Source organism: Camelus ferus, chromosome 22 (assembly GCF_009834535.1).
Source record: "Camelus ferus isolate YT-003-E chromosome 22, BCGSAC_Cfer_1.0, whole genome shotgun sequence".
Lineage (NCBI taxonomy): Eukaryota > Metazoa > Chordata > Mammalia > Artiodactyla > Camelidae > Camelus > Camelus ferus.
Window position 1 is genome coordinate 27201238 of NC_045717.1, and position 12046 is coordinate 27213283.

Below are 12046 nucleotides of genomic sequence, written 5' to 3' on the forward strand. Positions count from 1 at the left end.
ATCCAGGAAAAGCACCAGGAAGAGGGCAAGCCTCTCGCCCAACCCTGGCCAAGGAGGGTGAGGGTGTGTGTCCCTCCTTGTCTCTCTGGGGAGTCATCTAGAGCAGAGGGTTCCAGGTTCCTCATACCATCACAGGAACCACCCAGGTCAGACCAGATGCTCTTTATTCTCTAGCTATGCACCATTGGGGTGGGGGAGGCTCCCCAGGGCTCCACTGAGGGGAAGCCCAGCCTGCTGGGGAAGCCGGATGTGTTGGCCATCAGGGTAAAGGGCCCACGGTTAGCCCCCCTGCTGCCCAGAACCCTGCTAACGTCCTCTAGTCGCAACTGAGTGGAAGGAAAGTCCCCCTCAGTGTGGTCCAGGCAGGGCAGGGGGCCCAGAGTGCGGCCTTGGCCATCAGCTGGTGTGCCGGCAGCGTTTCTGCAGGTGGTAGATGAGGAACGCCAGGAGAAGCAGCCCCAGAACCAAGCTGCCGGTCCACAGGGCTGCAGAGGTTGGCGAGGAACCTGGAGAAAGACACATCGGAATACTTACCCCTTTCTGAAGGTTTTGGGGGAGCAGCCCAGCAGTCTGCCTAAGGCACCCCAATTCACCAAGTTCTCTGAAATTTTACAAAGGACTTCATGGTTTGAAACATCTTTTGAGTCATATAAAAATCCCTGGAATAGCCAAAAGACTTTAAGGTGAGTCTTTTGAAAGGTACATAGGATCTTATAGTTCGAGCTGGGCTGTCCAGTGAGGGGGACACTGGCCAGACGGCCTGTGAAATATGGCCCCTCTGAATGGACAGCCCTGTCCGTGTAAAACACATTGCATTTTGAAGACCAATGTGAAGAAAAAAATTTCACTCATGCTTCTTCATAGATGACATGTTGAAGTGATAATACCTGAGATGTATTGGGTTCGATGAAATATATTATCAAACTTATTTCTCCTTTTTTCCTGAATGTGGCTACTAGAAAAACTGAAATTACCCAAGTAGGTGTGTTCTAGTTCTGTTTCTATTCCACAGGCTGCCGTGGCCCACGTAGTTTAGAGTTTACAAAGTGCTGTGGCATCTACACGGTCTTGGAAACATAGTTCTCACCACCGTTTAGGCAGCTGTTATCTTGCAGTCCGGGGAGCCCACTGGACAGCTGGGGAAACTGAAGCCAGCAGGATGCCTCCTTGTCTAAGGCCTTGACAAATTTCCCTCCCTCCCAGCTCCCCCAGTGCCCACCCCAGACCCCAGACTCACAGGTTTCCGGGACCAGGTGCAGGTTGGCCACCTGGCCCCCCGGGTCCAGGCGACACTGGAACCAGCCCTCAGGGTGGCACTTGGTCCACAGGGCGCTCCTGCTGCTCAGCCAAGCCTGGGCCCCGGACTCCCGCGTCTCGTAACTTGCCAGTCCGCCGGGGGCCTGGGTCCAGCGCACAGCCACCCCTGGGCCGCAGGCCGCCTCACACAATAGCTCCAAAACCCCCAGTGCTGACGACTCGTGGATCTCCGGGTGGCAGGGCCTCGTGGAGCTGTTTCTAGGTGCCAGGCCAGGACTCCCTGGGCTGTGGGTGGAGGCCTGCTCGGGGCTGACCTCAGGGGAGGTTGTGATTTGGAGCTCCAGAGGGGTTGTGATGGGGTGCTCTCGGGGGGAAGTGGGGGGCTCTGGGGGGATCCTGATATGGAGATCCGGGAGGGTCGTGCCAGAGTGCTCTTGGGGGGGCGTGGCAGGGGGCTCCGGGGAGGTCAGGCCCTGCAGGACTGGAAAATGGCAGCCATTTGTTCTCACTGCTGCCCAGGCTCCCTCTCCTGCCTGCATCTCTCCATCTGGACCACATGGTTGGACCAGAACTGCTCTAAGCCCATCCTGGGTGAATTTCAGGGTGGATAGGAGCAGGGTCGGGGTCCATTGTGGCCGTTCCACCCTGAGTGAGCGTCTAAATCCCCAAGTCTCACTTTCCTCAGCTGTAATGGGGGTGGGGTGACAGCCACCTACCCCGGGGGGCTGGCATGAAGAGCGATCCGTGTACCCAGAGCACAGGGCCTTGGGGTATTGGGAAAAGGGTGGGAGGCGGGAGGGGAGGGTGCCCCCCATGGAATGAGGAGATGCCCTGTTGTGCAGTCAAGAGGCTGAGGCCCCGAGAGGGGATCTGTAGGCTCTGCTGTGAAATCTCTCAGACCCGGAGGTCTGTCTGCAGGCCCTCTCTCTGTGTCCCTGCCTGGCCCCTTCCTACTTCTTGATCCAGAATCTTTCCTGGCCCCCATGACCCCAGCGTGTTAACATGAGTTTCAAGGTGCCCTATCAGAGAATCAACCTGTACTTTTTTAATGAGAGCCTGCCAGGGGCCTGGTGATGCGGGCAGGGCCCGTCCCAGATTAGACACATGTGGGTTAAACTAATAATAACATATGAAATGAACTGAGCACCTACTGTGTGCCAGACCCCACGTTAAATGTCTTTGTTAGTTCGTTCAGCATTTCTTGAGCACCTACTATGCGCCAGGCACTGTGATAGCGGTTATTCATTAATTCATTCAGACTGTAAATGTAGGTACTGAACACCTACTATGTGCTGGCCACTGTTTTAGCCACTGGAGACACAGTTGTGAATGGGAGCGACACGTTCCTATCTGGATAAAACCCACGGCAACAGGGTCTGTCTCTACAGATAATGGAAAAAACAAAGCAAGCACATGAGATGTCAGATGCTGACAGAAGGTGTCAACAGATCCTCAACAGACATTCAACAGGAGAGAAGGAGCTCATGTGTGTGAGTGTGTGTTGTGCGTATGTGTGTCTGTGTGAGGGGCGGGGGTTGACCCCTTGGACAGGGAGGTCAGAGAAACCCTCACTGGGAAGGTAACCCGAGGGAGGTGAGAGAGGGAGCCAGGGGAGATGTGGGTGTGGGGAAGAGCATTGCTGGTGGAACACACAGCAGTGCAAAGGCCCTGGGGCAGGACCGCACTTGGGGTGTTGGGGGAACAGCAGAGTGAGTGAGGGGGAAAGGGAGGAGGGGAGAGGGCAGGGAGGCGGTGGGACAGGCAGGGCAAGCTCTGCAGGGGCCCCTGGGCACAGGGAGAATTTGGGCTTCCACCCAGAGGGAGGTGGGAGCCATAGAAGGCTGTGGGCAGAGGAGGGGCAGCAAGTTACGGCCCAGCACAGGGCAGGTGCTCAGGAAAGCTGTCGAATGAATAAGAAGCCACACTCTGGCTGCCGCCAGGGGACAGAGTAAAAATTGAATGCATTTTTCCCCCTGCGGTGGGTACTGTGCTCCCGCCCAGATGGGGATGCAGTGGGTTGCTCCCAAGATTCCAGAAGAGCTGCTGGGCACTGCCCATCAGGGCTCCTAGGAGCTGGGTGTTGTGACTTCACCCGCGTCCTGGGGACACTGAGGCGCTGCCCAGCCGGGAACCCGCAGACTTACCTGGAATGGGCTGGCGGTGGCTCAGCTCCAAGCCTGGCAGCCTCAGGGTGGCCTGGCAGTGGAGGGTGTGCAGGGCGGGGGCCCCCCAGGGGGGCAGCAGCCAGCGGGTCGTCACTTGGAACAGCGGGTCCTCGCCCTCCTGGGGCTCCTCCTCCACATCCCAGTCCAGGGCCTCTGCCCCCTCCAGTTCCCCATCCCCCAGGAGCAGGGACATGGAGAAGGTGTCAGGGCTGGTAGGCGGGCCAGCAGGCATGATGTTGTGGGCTGTGCAGGCCACCTCCCGGCCCTGCCCGGCCACCAGGGCCTCTGGGGTCACAGTCAGCTGGTTCGGGAAGGCTGTGGAGGGAGGGATGGGAGGGGGTGGGCTGAGCCCAGAGGGTCAGGGCTGGGCCCTGAGGAAGGGGTGTGGGGGTGGGGTAGGGGGTGAGTGGGCACTGCTGGGGCACAGGGACAGGGAAACCCAGTGGCCACACCATGTGTGGCTAAATTATAAGGTGCAGGACAGGTGTCCAGAGCAGAAAGGGCAGAGGTTTGGGTGCGGGAGGTTTGGGGATGGAAAGGGAGTGAAGTCTGAGAGGCCAGGAAGGGGAATGCGAGAAGGAGGGAGTGGATTGCAGAGTGGCTCAGGAGGACCTGCAGGGCAGGCTTTGAGCTGGGGCAGGGTGGGCAATCCGGGAAGCCTCAAGGAAGAGGTGGCATAGGGACAGAGGAAAAGCAGGGCTGCCGGGTGCCAAGGCGACGGGAGGGGCGGGGGCTCACCGAACACCAGGAGCTGCACGGCCTGCTGGAAGGTGAGGTTCCCGCAGGAGCCCACGCACACGCGGGTCCCCGCAGCTGACAGCGAGGCGTTGCGCACGGAGAGGACGCTGATGCCCGCGCCCGACTGTACGGCGCCCAGGCTGGTGTCCAGGCTCCGCCACTGCACGGAGGCAGCCCTGCCGTCTGCGCAGGCCAGGCGGCAGGTGAGCTCTCGGGACTCGCCCACGGCCATTGCCACCACGGGCTCAGGGGGCTCCACCTCCAGCGGCCCACCTGCGGGCAGACGGCGCTCTCAGCCCCGCCCCGCGCCCCCAGCCCCAGCCCCTTCCTCCTCCTCCAGCCGTGCCTCCTCCAAGGCCCTCCGCTGTAGGATCCCCCATCACCTCCCTGAACCTCCGCGGCGCCCCGCTTCTCTCCTGAGCCAGGTCCCCACTCACCGCGGCCCTGCGGGAGCAGCCCCAGAAGGAGGAGAAGCGGCAGGAAGACGCCCTGCTCCATGCTCGGTCCCCTGCTCTGTCCCCGGCCCGCGGGGAGGAGGCTTAAATAGTGGCGCCCTGGGCTCCTTCCCGCCGCCCCGAGACCTCGCTTCCCCTCCCCCCAGCTGCTCCCCGGGGGTTTCCCGAGGGGGTTTCCCACCCTGACCCTCGACCCCAGAGGCGACAGAGAGACAGGGGCTGGGGGCCAGAGTTGAGGTGGGGGCAGAACAAGGTCAGAACAGGCGGGCGGAGGGCCTGGGCCGATTCCAGGTCTCACTTTTAGACACGGAAGATCGGAAGATGGGGGCGGGAGAGGGGTGACTGTCGAGGTCAACTGCATGGAAATCGGAGCCAGGCCCAGGGTTGGCGCCAGGTTCGCCCCGTCGCGGAAATCTCGTCCTTCACTGCCCGCGACGGCCGCGCGGGGGCGGCGGCGCGCAGCCTCCCCTAAGCTCGTGGGTGGGGGGGTCTCCGGGGTGGTGGCTCGTCGGGGGAACCGCTTGGAAGAGGGGACCGTCAAGGATGAGGAGCTTGTGGAGGCACTGGGGTCTCCGGGGGATGATGGAGCTGAGGCCCTCCGGTCCCTGGGACGCACGCCTGATGGGACCCTGGGAGCCCCGGGCATGGAGGCCGCCTCAGCTCTGTTCCACATAGCGGCCTGGGTCTGGGGTCCACAGGAGACTGGGAGGGGCCCCCAGGGGGTCATCAGCGAGTCCTAGAATCTCATCTTCCCAACTCCTGAATCCATCCATTCCCGGCCTCTCAGCCTGGTCCCCAGCTCCTTCTGGGCCGTTCACCACCCGGCACCCAGAGTGGATTTAGAAATACCCTCTGAGCACGTAGACACCCCAAGACTGCCTGTGGCAGAAGGAAAAGCCAAACTCCTGGAGGCTGCCAGAGCCCCAGGACCTTAGCACGTGCCTCCCCTGCTCTCCGCCCCATCCAGCCTCCCTGCGCCCCTCCCCCACCGCACTTCCTTTGGTGCGGTTTCCTCCTAGCCCTTAGCAAGGTCTTGCAGCTGATGTCACATCCCCCGTGTAATGCTGCTGCCCCCTGCAGTGACCCCAGACCCCATGCGCAGCAGGCATGCAGGAAGAAAAGAATGGAGGGTCTCGGTTGCCCCCATGACCTCAGGGTGTGGCTTGTGCCTCAGTTTCCCCGACCTCCTCATAAGAGGGGGCAACCCGGCCATGGGGTCTGGGCATGACCCGCTCTGCTGTTTGTGTCTTCTCACTCAGCCTCTTAATTGTCAGAGGCAGAAACTGGCGCCCACGAGGAGGGGCCTGGAGCAGAGGAGGAGAGCTGTGGTTGGGGGGCTTTGAGGGGAGCAGGCCCTAGTGAGGAGGGCCCAGGTGTGGGAACCCAAAGTCTGGCTTCCTTGGTCCCATCCCCCTCCACCCCCTGCCGGGAAAGGCTGCACAGGAAGGCCATTCTGAGGTGCGGCCCTCCCCAGGCCGGAGGTGTGGGCCTTCTCGGGAAGCTGGGCCCTTAACCCGGGTGGGGGGCCACGGGCCTGGTGAATGGGTCTCTTCCCAGCCCCTGACCCTGCTTCCTGCCGCCCTCACGGGGCGTGGACTGGTCTCCCCAACTGCCGGCCCCTCAGCTCTAAGACTCTGCTGCTGCAGTGAGGAACCATCAGGTTCAAGACACCCACAGCTCTAAGAGGCTGAGTGCTAAGGAGAGCAGAGGCCACCCTGAGGAAGGGACAGGTGGGCTGAACAGGAAGAAGGTTCTGGCAGAGGTGGGGAGAGTCAGAGCCTGGCGGGGAGGGGAGAGAAGAAAAGGCGGGTGGAGAGACAAGAGACAGAGGGAGGTGTGGGGGGAGAAGGCCCAGAGGGGGTCTGGATGGACCCAGGACAGGCAGAGCCAGCTCCAGCAGGGACTGAACCTCATCTCCCACCTGTCTTGCCCTGGGGGACTGAGCCTGGGTGGGGGCTGAGGTCACGGTTGTATCTCCAAGCTTGGGCTTCCTGCAGTGCTAGCTCTGGGTCACCCCTTCCCGGCATCTTCCTTGCCTGGAGGAAGCCCTCAGTGGTCCCCATAGGAAGCCTCCTTCCCATCAAGGGTCCCAGCCCCACCGAAGACCCACATCCTGGCCTCCTCGCCCACCTTCCCAGGACAGCATCAGTGCTCTGCAGGGTACTCGGGGCCAAGGAGGCTCAGTGTCCAGAGAGGCCAGCGCCCCAGCCCCAGGACACGCCTGTTCCCCAAGGACACCTTCCTGCCAGCTCCTCTTGCTATACCGCTGGTCAGTTGGGGACCTCACAGCTCTTTTTCTTTGGGGTGAGCTGGAGTTAGGAGGGCAGGGCTGGATCGTTTGGAGCCCCTCCCCCATCAGGTGCCCCACCCAGCTCTGGCCCTGGAGAATCCCAGACCCAGGATGTCAGCCTGGGCACCCCTCTCTGGATCACCCCTGCCTTGGGGGGGGATCTCAGGGATAGTGGGGGAGGAAGGAGATGGAGGCTATGAGTGGTCTTTCATTAAATAGCCACACAGAAGATTTTAGAGCAGGATGGGGCTGTTCCAGTCCATCTGGTGGTCCCTAAAGTCCCCTGGGTCAGCTGGGCTGAGGGGGCATGGAGGGCTGACACCCAGGGCACCAAGGTGAGGCCAGGTCCCCAGATAAACAACCACCGTGGGATGCCCGTGAAGACAGCCTCACTTGGAGATTCTCTCTGAAGCTGAACCCAAGTTTGGCAAATTGGGTGGTGGCTGGCTGGCCATCTTGGGGCCTTTAGAGCCCCTTGGGTCCATTTGAGGCACTGAGGTTTGAGTCATCAGGAGCGTCAAGAGGGTGGAAGCTCCGACCTGTGATGAGACGGACTGGACTGGACAGCAGCCCCTGGTGGGGGTGCGCTCCCTGGAGAATGCGGCTGGTCCCCGACCTGGATGGAGGGCTCAGGCAGGGCCAACCTGGAGAAAGCAGAACACGTGCGGGTGGGGGCTCTGAGGGTCCTTGGGCCACTCACCTGCCCCAGAGGGCAGGCAGGCAGGCAGGCATGTTTGCTGAGTGAGAGCTGATTTGGGGGTGCTGGCTCTACTCCCACAAGGCTGGGGACCTAGAAAGGTGACTCCTGACCTCAGGCCCCGGGGCTGTGCTGTCCTCCAGGGGCAGCTCCTGGTCAGTGGGGTTCTGGCCGAAGGGCTGAGGGGTGGTCCACGGACCCCAAGGAGACTCTCGTGGGTTCTGGGGGATGCAAAGGGTGATCAGGAGCACCGGGAGCGAGGGGAAGGTGCTGAAGGGGATGGTGTCCAGTGCCCAGAGAGCGGGCATCAGGGGGCCAACTGACCCCCAAGGTGGATGGTCGGGATGTGGGCAGTGCCTTGTCAGAGGGCCCCAGGCTGCAGTCTCACTCAGCTCCATGGGGCACAGGTGCACTAGGGCCCTGAGGGGGTGGGGTGCAGCCCTCACACAGGCCACGGATGCCACGTTCGTGCCCGGCACTGTGCCTGGGGGACAGGACAGCAGGGAGGTCACCACCCCTCCCAGACTCCCCCCAGGGCAGGGGCAGAAGAGGCCCGAACTGACCTTAGCAGGTGTGTGCAGACCAGGGACCTCAGAGATCTGCCCAGCCCACACCCACCCGCTCGTCCACTGTCCACCACCTGTTGTCCATCTTCCCATCATCACAACTCCTCCATCCCCGGGCCACCAGTCGTCCACGCATCCACCGCTCATCCAGCCACTCAGTGTCCATCTGTCCATCCCTCCATGCATCATCTGCCCCCAGCTGGAAACCTCATGTGCACTGACCACACCCACCGTGGCAGCCCCGGTGTGGGGACCAGCTGAGCCGAGTGGGGAGGCCCAGCTCTGCTCCATCAGACCCTGTGTTGTGATGGAGGTTTGGAGGGTCTCTGAGGAGCAGGCAGGCCGTTTCCCAGGGCAGAAGTGCCGGCAATAAATTCAAACAGTTCCCAAGGATTTGCTGTGGGTCACCAGCCAGCGCTGGGCCAGCTGTGTGAAATTCCAACCATGCAGTAGGCCAGCCAGCTGATCCACCTGGGAAGGCCGGGCTGGGGAAGGGACAACGTGGGGGTATAGGACAAACTCAGGCCGGGCAGAGTGCCAGCCAGGAGTGGCCACTCATCGCCTGCAGTGTACGTTTTAATTCAAGTATCAGCCTAAAAGCAGGTGGGAAGACTCAGTTACTGGGAAACTTTTAAGTATGTTTGGAACAACTTGGGTTTATGAATCTACTTTTTCACCTACAATTTTAGGAAATCTTACATACAGATGAAATTAAATACTTCCAGTGAAAATTAAGCAGAACAGAACACAGCACAGGGCCTGGCATGCAGTAAGTGCTCTGTAAATGACAACCATGGTAAATACATCTTATTACTGAGGAAAGCAGTTGAAGGAGATGGTCAATAAATGTTCTTTTTGTCTAACTAGAAAGACAGAAGCTTGTGAAACTCTATACTAAAGACACAATAAAATAAAAATCTTAAGGTTAAAAAAAGAAAATTAAGCAGAACATACATGTAAAGGTAAAATACACACTGGATATCGAGACTTTAGTATGAAGTAAGAAGGTGAAAATCTTACTATTTATTATTACAGGTTCAAAGTGTAGTATTTTGGATTTATGTGGTTAAATAAAGCATATTTCATAAATTGATTTGTGTTACTCACACCACCCATTTCTTTTCGCATTTTCTGCATGGCTGCTGGGAACGGAGCGGACTGTGCGGCTGGAACTGTATTGCAGCTGTGGGGAGGCTCTGGCCTTGCACTGGCTTGTGCCGGTGAGTACAGAACAGAAATGTTCCACCATGGCACCCACTCCTCCGCCGGACCCCAGGCTGAGACCTGGGAACCCCTGCTCTGCTAAGGGGTTAGGACAGTGGTTCCTACCTGGCAGGGACCCTGGGCAATGTCCGGGGGCATCTGTGGTTATCACACTCGGGGCTCCTGGCATCGAGGGGATGGGGCCGGGGTGCTGCTCAAAGCCCCACAGCCGCCGGAGAAACATAGGGACCCAGTGCCAGCAGTGCTGAGAACTGGGAGGTAGGGAAACTGTGCGGGTGGATGTAGGAGAACCGGATGGGCCTGACGGTAGGGTCTGCACCTGTGACATGAATGGGACCAGGGGGCTTGGGGAGGATGGAAGCCTGGCAGCTAGGTCTGGGTGATGGGGGCGGGTGGGGTGGCGAAAGTTCAGAGCCCAGTCAAGGTGGAGTTGGGGGTAGTTCTGCTGGGCAGGTGGGAAACTGGGGTTGCAGGACTGTGTCGAGGTATCTGGAGCAGGGCTCCCGGAGGACCAGGCTGGGTTTGGGGGTGCTGGGTAGGGAATGGGGCCACGGTCCAGCATCCAAGGCTGAGACTGGGAGTCCCAACTGGTCCAGATAACCTGTGGGTGCCCAACAGGGAGAGGGTCAGGGTCGGGCTGAGGGTCGGGGGTGGGGACCCAGGGTCAGGGCCCGGCCGGGACTCGTGCGCTCACCGCACCGCCGCCCTCGGTGACGACTTTCCTCGCCAGCAGGACGCGGAGGTCCAGCTTGGTTCGGCCCCGCATGCTGCAGCCACGAACGCAGGGACGTTCCGGCTCCCGCTCCGGCTGCGATCAGCGACACCGACTCGGAGGCCGCCGCCGCCGCCGCCGCCCACGACTATTGGCATCCCCCGCGGCCACCGCGCTGCCGGACTGCACCTCCCGGCATGCCGCGGGAGCCGGGGCGACCGCCGGGGCCGCGTGTCCCACAAGGCCGCGCGCGGCGCAGGGCCTCGCTAGCCCCGACCCTCGAGTCGCTGGCGAGGGCGCCCGACCTTCGGGGCGCACTCGGCTTCTGGGGCAGGAGCTCCTGCCTTCGCGTATTTTAGGGCGAATGACGGAGGCGTCGTGCCTCTTTAGGTCCAGTTCTGCTGCGTGGGCATTGCCGGGGCCGGGCGAGGACGCCTGAGGCCGGGGAGGCGGCGACCGTCGACGCAGGAGGCGCCCGCTGGGTGCTCGAAGGAGCGAGGTGGGGACCGTGGCTTGGGTGAGGGCTGCGGGCGCGTCTGGAGTTGCGGGGGGCGGGGTCGTGCGCTCGGATGGAGTCGCGTGCCAGGCGGCCAGGCTCCTGTCGTCTGCCCAGGGCCGAGGTGCCCGGGCCGTGAGTGCTTTATCTCGTGTGGGAGGCTGGGTCCGGGGGCCGGCGTAATGGTGCTAGAGGCCATGGTCGTGCTGAGGGTCGTTTAGTCGCCAGAGCCCTGATGAGGGTCATTCCCTAATTTAAGAAATAGTTACTGAGGGCCCACTAGTTGTCAAGTGTTGCTCTCTGTGCCCGGGTGACCGCAGAGACCAGGGAGCTTCCATTCTCGTGGGGGTAGGGGTGGGGTGGGGAGAGTGGGGACCGGGGAGCATAAATGTTAGGTAAACAGGCAGCAGTGTGCTGGCTCTCCAGGGCAAAAAGCTGTGCTTCGTAGCACATGCTGACTCCTGGGGTGTAAGTACTCCCCTCATGGCTAGTTTCAAGCTGCCAACGCGACGTCATCCAGCTTACAAAACTCCTGCAGACTTAAGGGTCAGCTCTTTAAGCTCCAGCCACTGCGCAGGGGGTCGAAGGTATACTCTATTTGCGGGTGATAAATGCTGTGGGGAGAAGAGAAAATGAGATGGAAGGAGCCTGGCAGTGTGGAAGTAGCGGGGCAGGTTGTAGGAGTAAGTTGGGTGGCCAGGGGGAGATGTGTTCAGAGGGGGAGGTCTGAGCAGAGACTTGGAGGAAGTGGAGAGAGTTAGCAAGCGTCTATACCAGGTAGAAAGTACAGTGGGTGCAGAGGCCCTGCGGCTGGAGCTACCTGGGGTGTTCCAGGGAAACAAGACCAGCGGGATGGATAAAGCCAGGGAGAGGGGAGAAAAGGACCTGGTCGGGTAGAACTCTCTAGGCTCCCGAACAGCCCTCTCCAGCCCCCAAATCCTCTGAATTCGAGGTCTTCCTTTCTCTGAACCTCAGTGTCCTCATCATTATAATGGCCCTCGGCAGGCATGCAGCTCGGTGCCCAGCAGAACACGAGAGCTGGTCCTTCCCTGCCTGGCTTGGTCCCACGTGGAGAGCCAGCTCTTTCCAGGATGGAGGCAGGAGGGGAGCCTGGCAGGTTCGCTGTGTCCTTGTTCCAGGAAGAACAAGCCTCCCTTGTTAGAGTCCCCGTGGGACAAAGGGGCAGGCGGCCATGGAGGCGCGTGAGTCTGAATCAGGGGGCTGGCGGCCGGACAAAGGACAATTGTGAGGGCCCTGGGGAGGTGGGAAGTGACAGATCACAGGCTGGGAGGGCAGACGGAAGCTGACAATGGATGGGTGGCATCCCAGAGAACACCTGGCCTGCTGCCGCTCCCCCCGACCCCCGGTGCGGGGAGAGAACAACAGGCCATCCAATAACCCAGCTTCCTGGGGGTGCAGACCCACCTTCAGCCCCCACGGGGATTT

The 12046-nt window shown here is 60.8% G+C and overlaps 2 protein-coding genes across 3 annotated transcripts; both read right to left on the minus strand.

The window, feature by feature from the left end:
- Positions 1–147: 147 nt before the first annotated feature.
- MADCAM1 (mucosal vascular addressin cell adhesion molecule 1) lies at positions 148–4755 on the minus strand. 2 transcript variants are annotated; one of them, XM_032466212.1, is made up of 5 exons: positions 4598–4755; positions 4161–4433; positions 3402–3737; positions 1238–1738; positions 148–506 (listed from the first exon to the last, which is right to left on the minus strand). In XM_032466212.1, exons 1-5 carry the CDS (start codon positions 4656–4658, stop codon positions 397–399), a joined length of 1281 nt encoding a protein of 426 aa, XP_032322103.1. In that variant the 5' UTR covers positions 4659–4755; the 3' UTR covers positions 148–396. The 2 variants fall into 2 exon arrangements, with proteins under 2 accessions (XP_032322103.1, XP_032322104.1); XM_032466213.1 differs by having other exon boundaries at positions 4161–4343; positions 4598–4695.
- Positions 4756–7370: 2615 nt separating this feature from the next.
- Positions 7371–10603, minus strand: LOC116659144. The gene is made up of 3 exons (XM_032466380.1): positions 10087–10603; positions 9276–9993; positions 7371–7549 (listed from the first exon to the last, which is right to left on the minus strand). Exons 1-3 carry the CDS (start codon positions 10156–10158, stop codon positions 7371–7373), a joined length of 969 nt encoding a protein of 322 aa, XP_032322271.1. The 5' UTR covers positions 10159–10603.
- Positions 10604–12046: the final 1443 nt, after the last annotated feature.

Bases quoted from the DNA above. Each gene is read 5' to 3' on its own strand.
- MADCAM1 (XM_032466212.1), bottom strand. From the start codon at position 4,658: ATGGAGCAGGGCGTCTTCCTGCCGCTTCTCCTCCTTCTGGGGCTGCTC. The intron at 3,738-4,160 runs GTGAGCCCCCGC...CTCCCTCCACAG, and splicing joins CGTGCAGCTCCTGGTGTTCG to CCTTCCCGAACCAGCTGACT. The intron at 1,739-3,401 runs GTAAGTCTGCGG...GCCATTTTCCAG, and splicing joins CCACCGCCAGCCCATTCCAG to TCCTGCAGGGCCTGACCTCC.
- LOC116659144 (XM_032466380.1), bottom strand. From the start codon at position 10,158: ATGCGGGGCCGAACCAAGCTGGACCTCCGCGTCCTGCTGGCGAGGAAA. The intron at 9,994-10,086 runs GTGAGCGCACGA...GGGCACCCACAG, and splicing joins TCACCGAGGGCGGCGGTGCG to GTTATCTGGACCAGTTGGGA. The intron at 7,550-9,275 runs GTGAGTAACACA...TGCTTTCTCCAG, and splicing joins TGCGAAAAGAAATGGGTGGT to GTTGGCCCTGCCTGAGCCCT.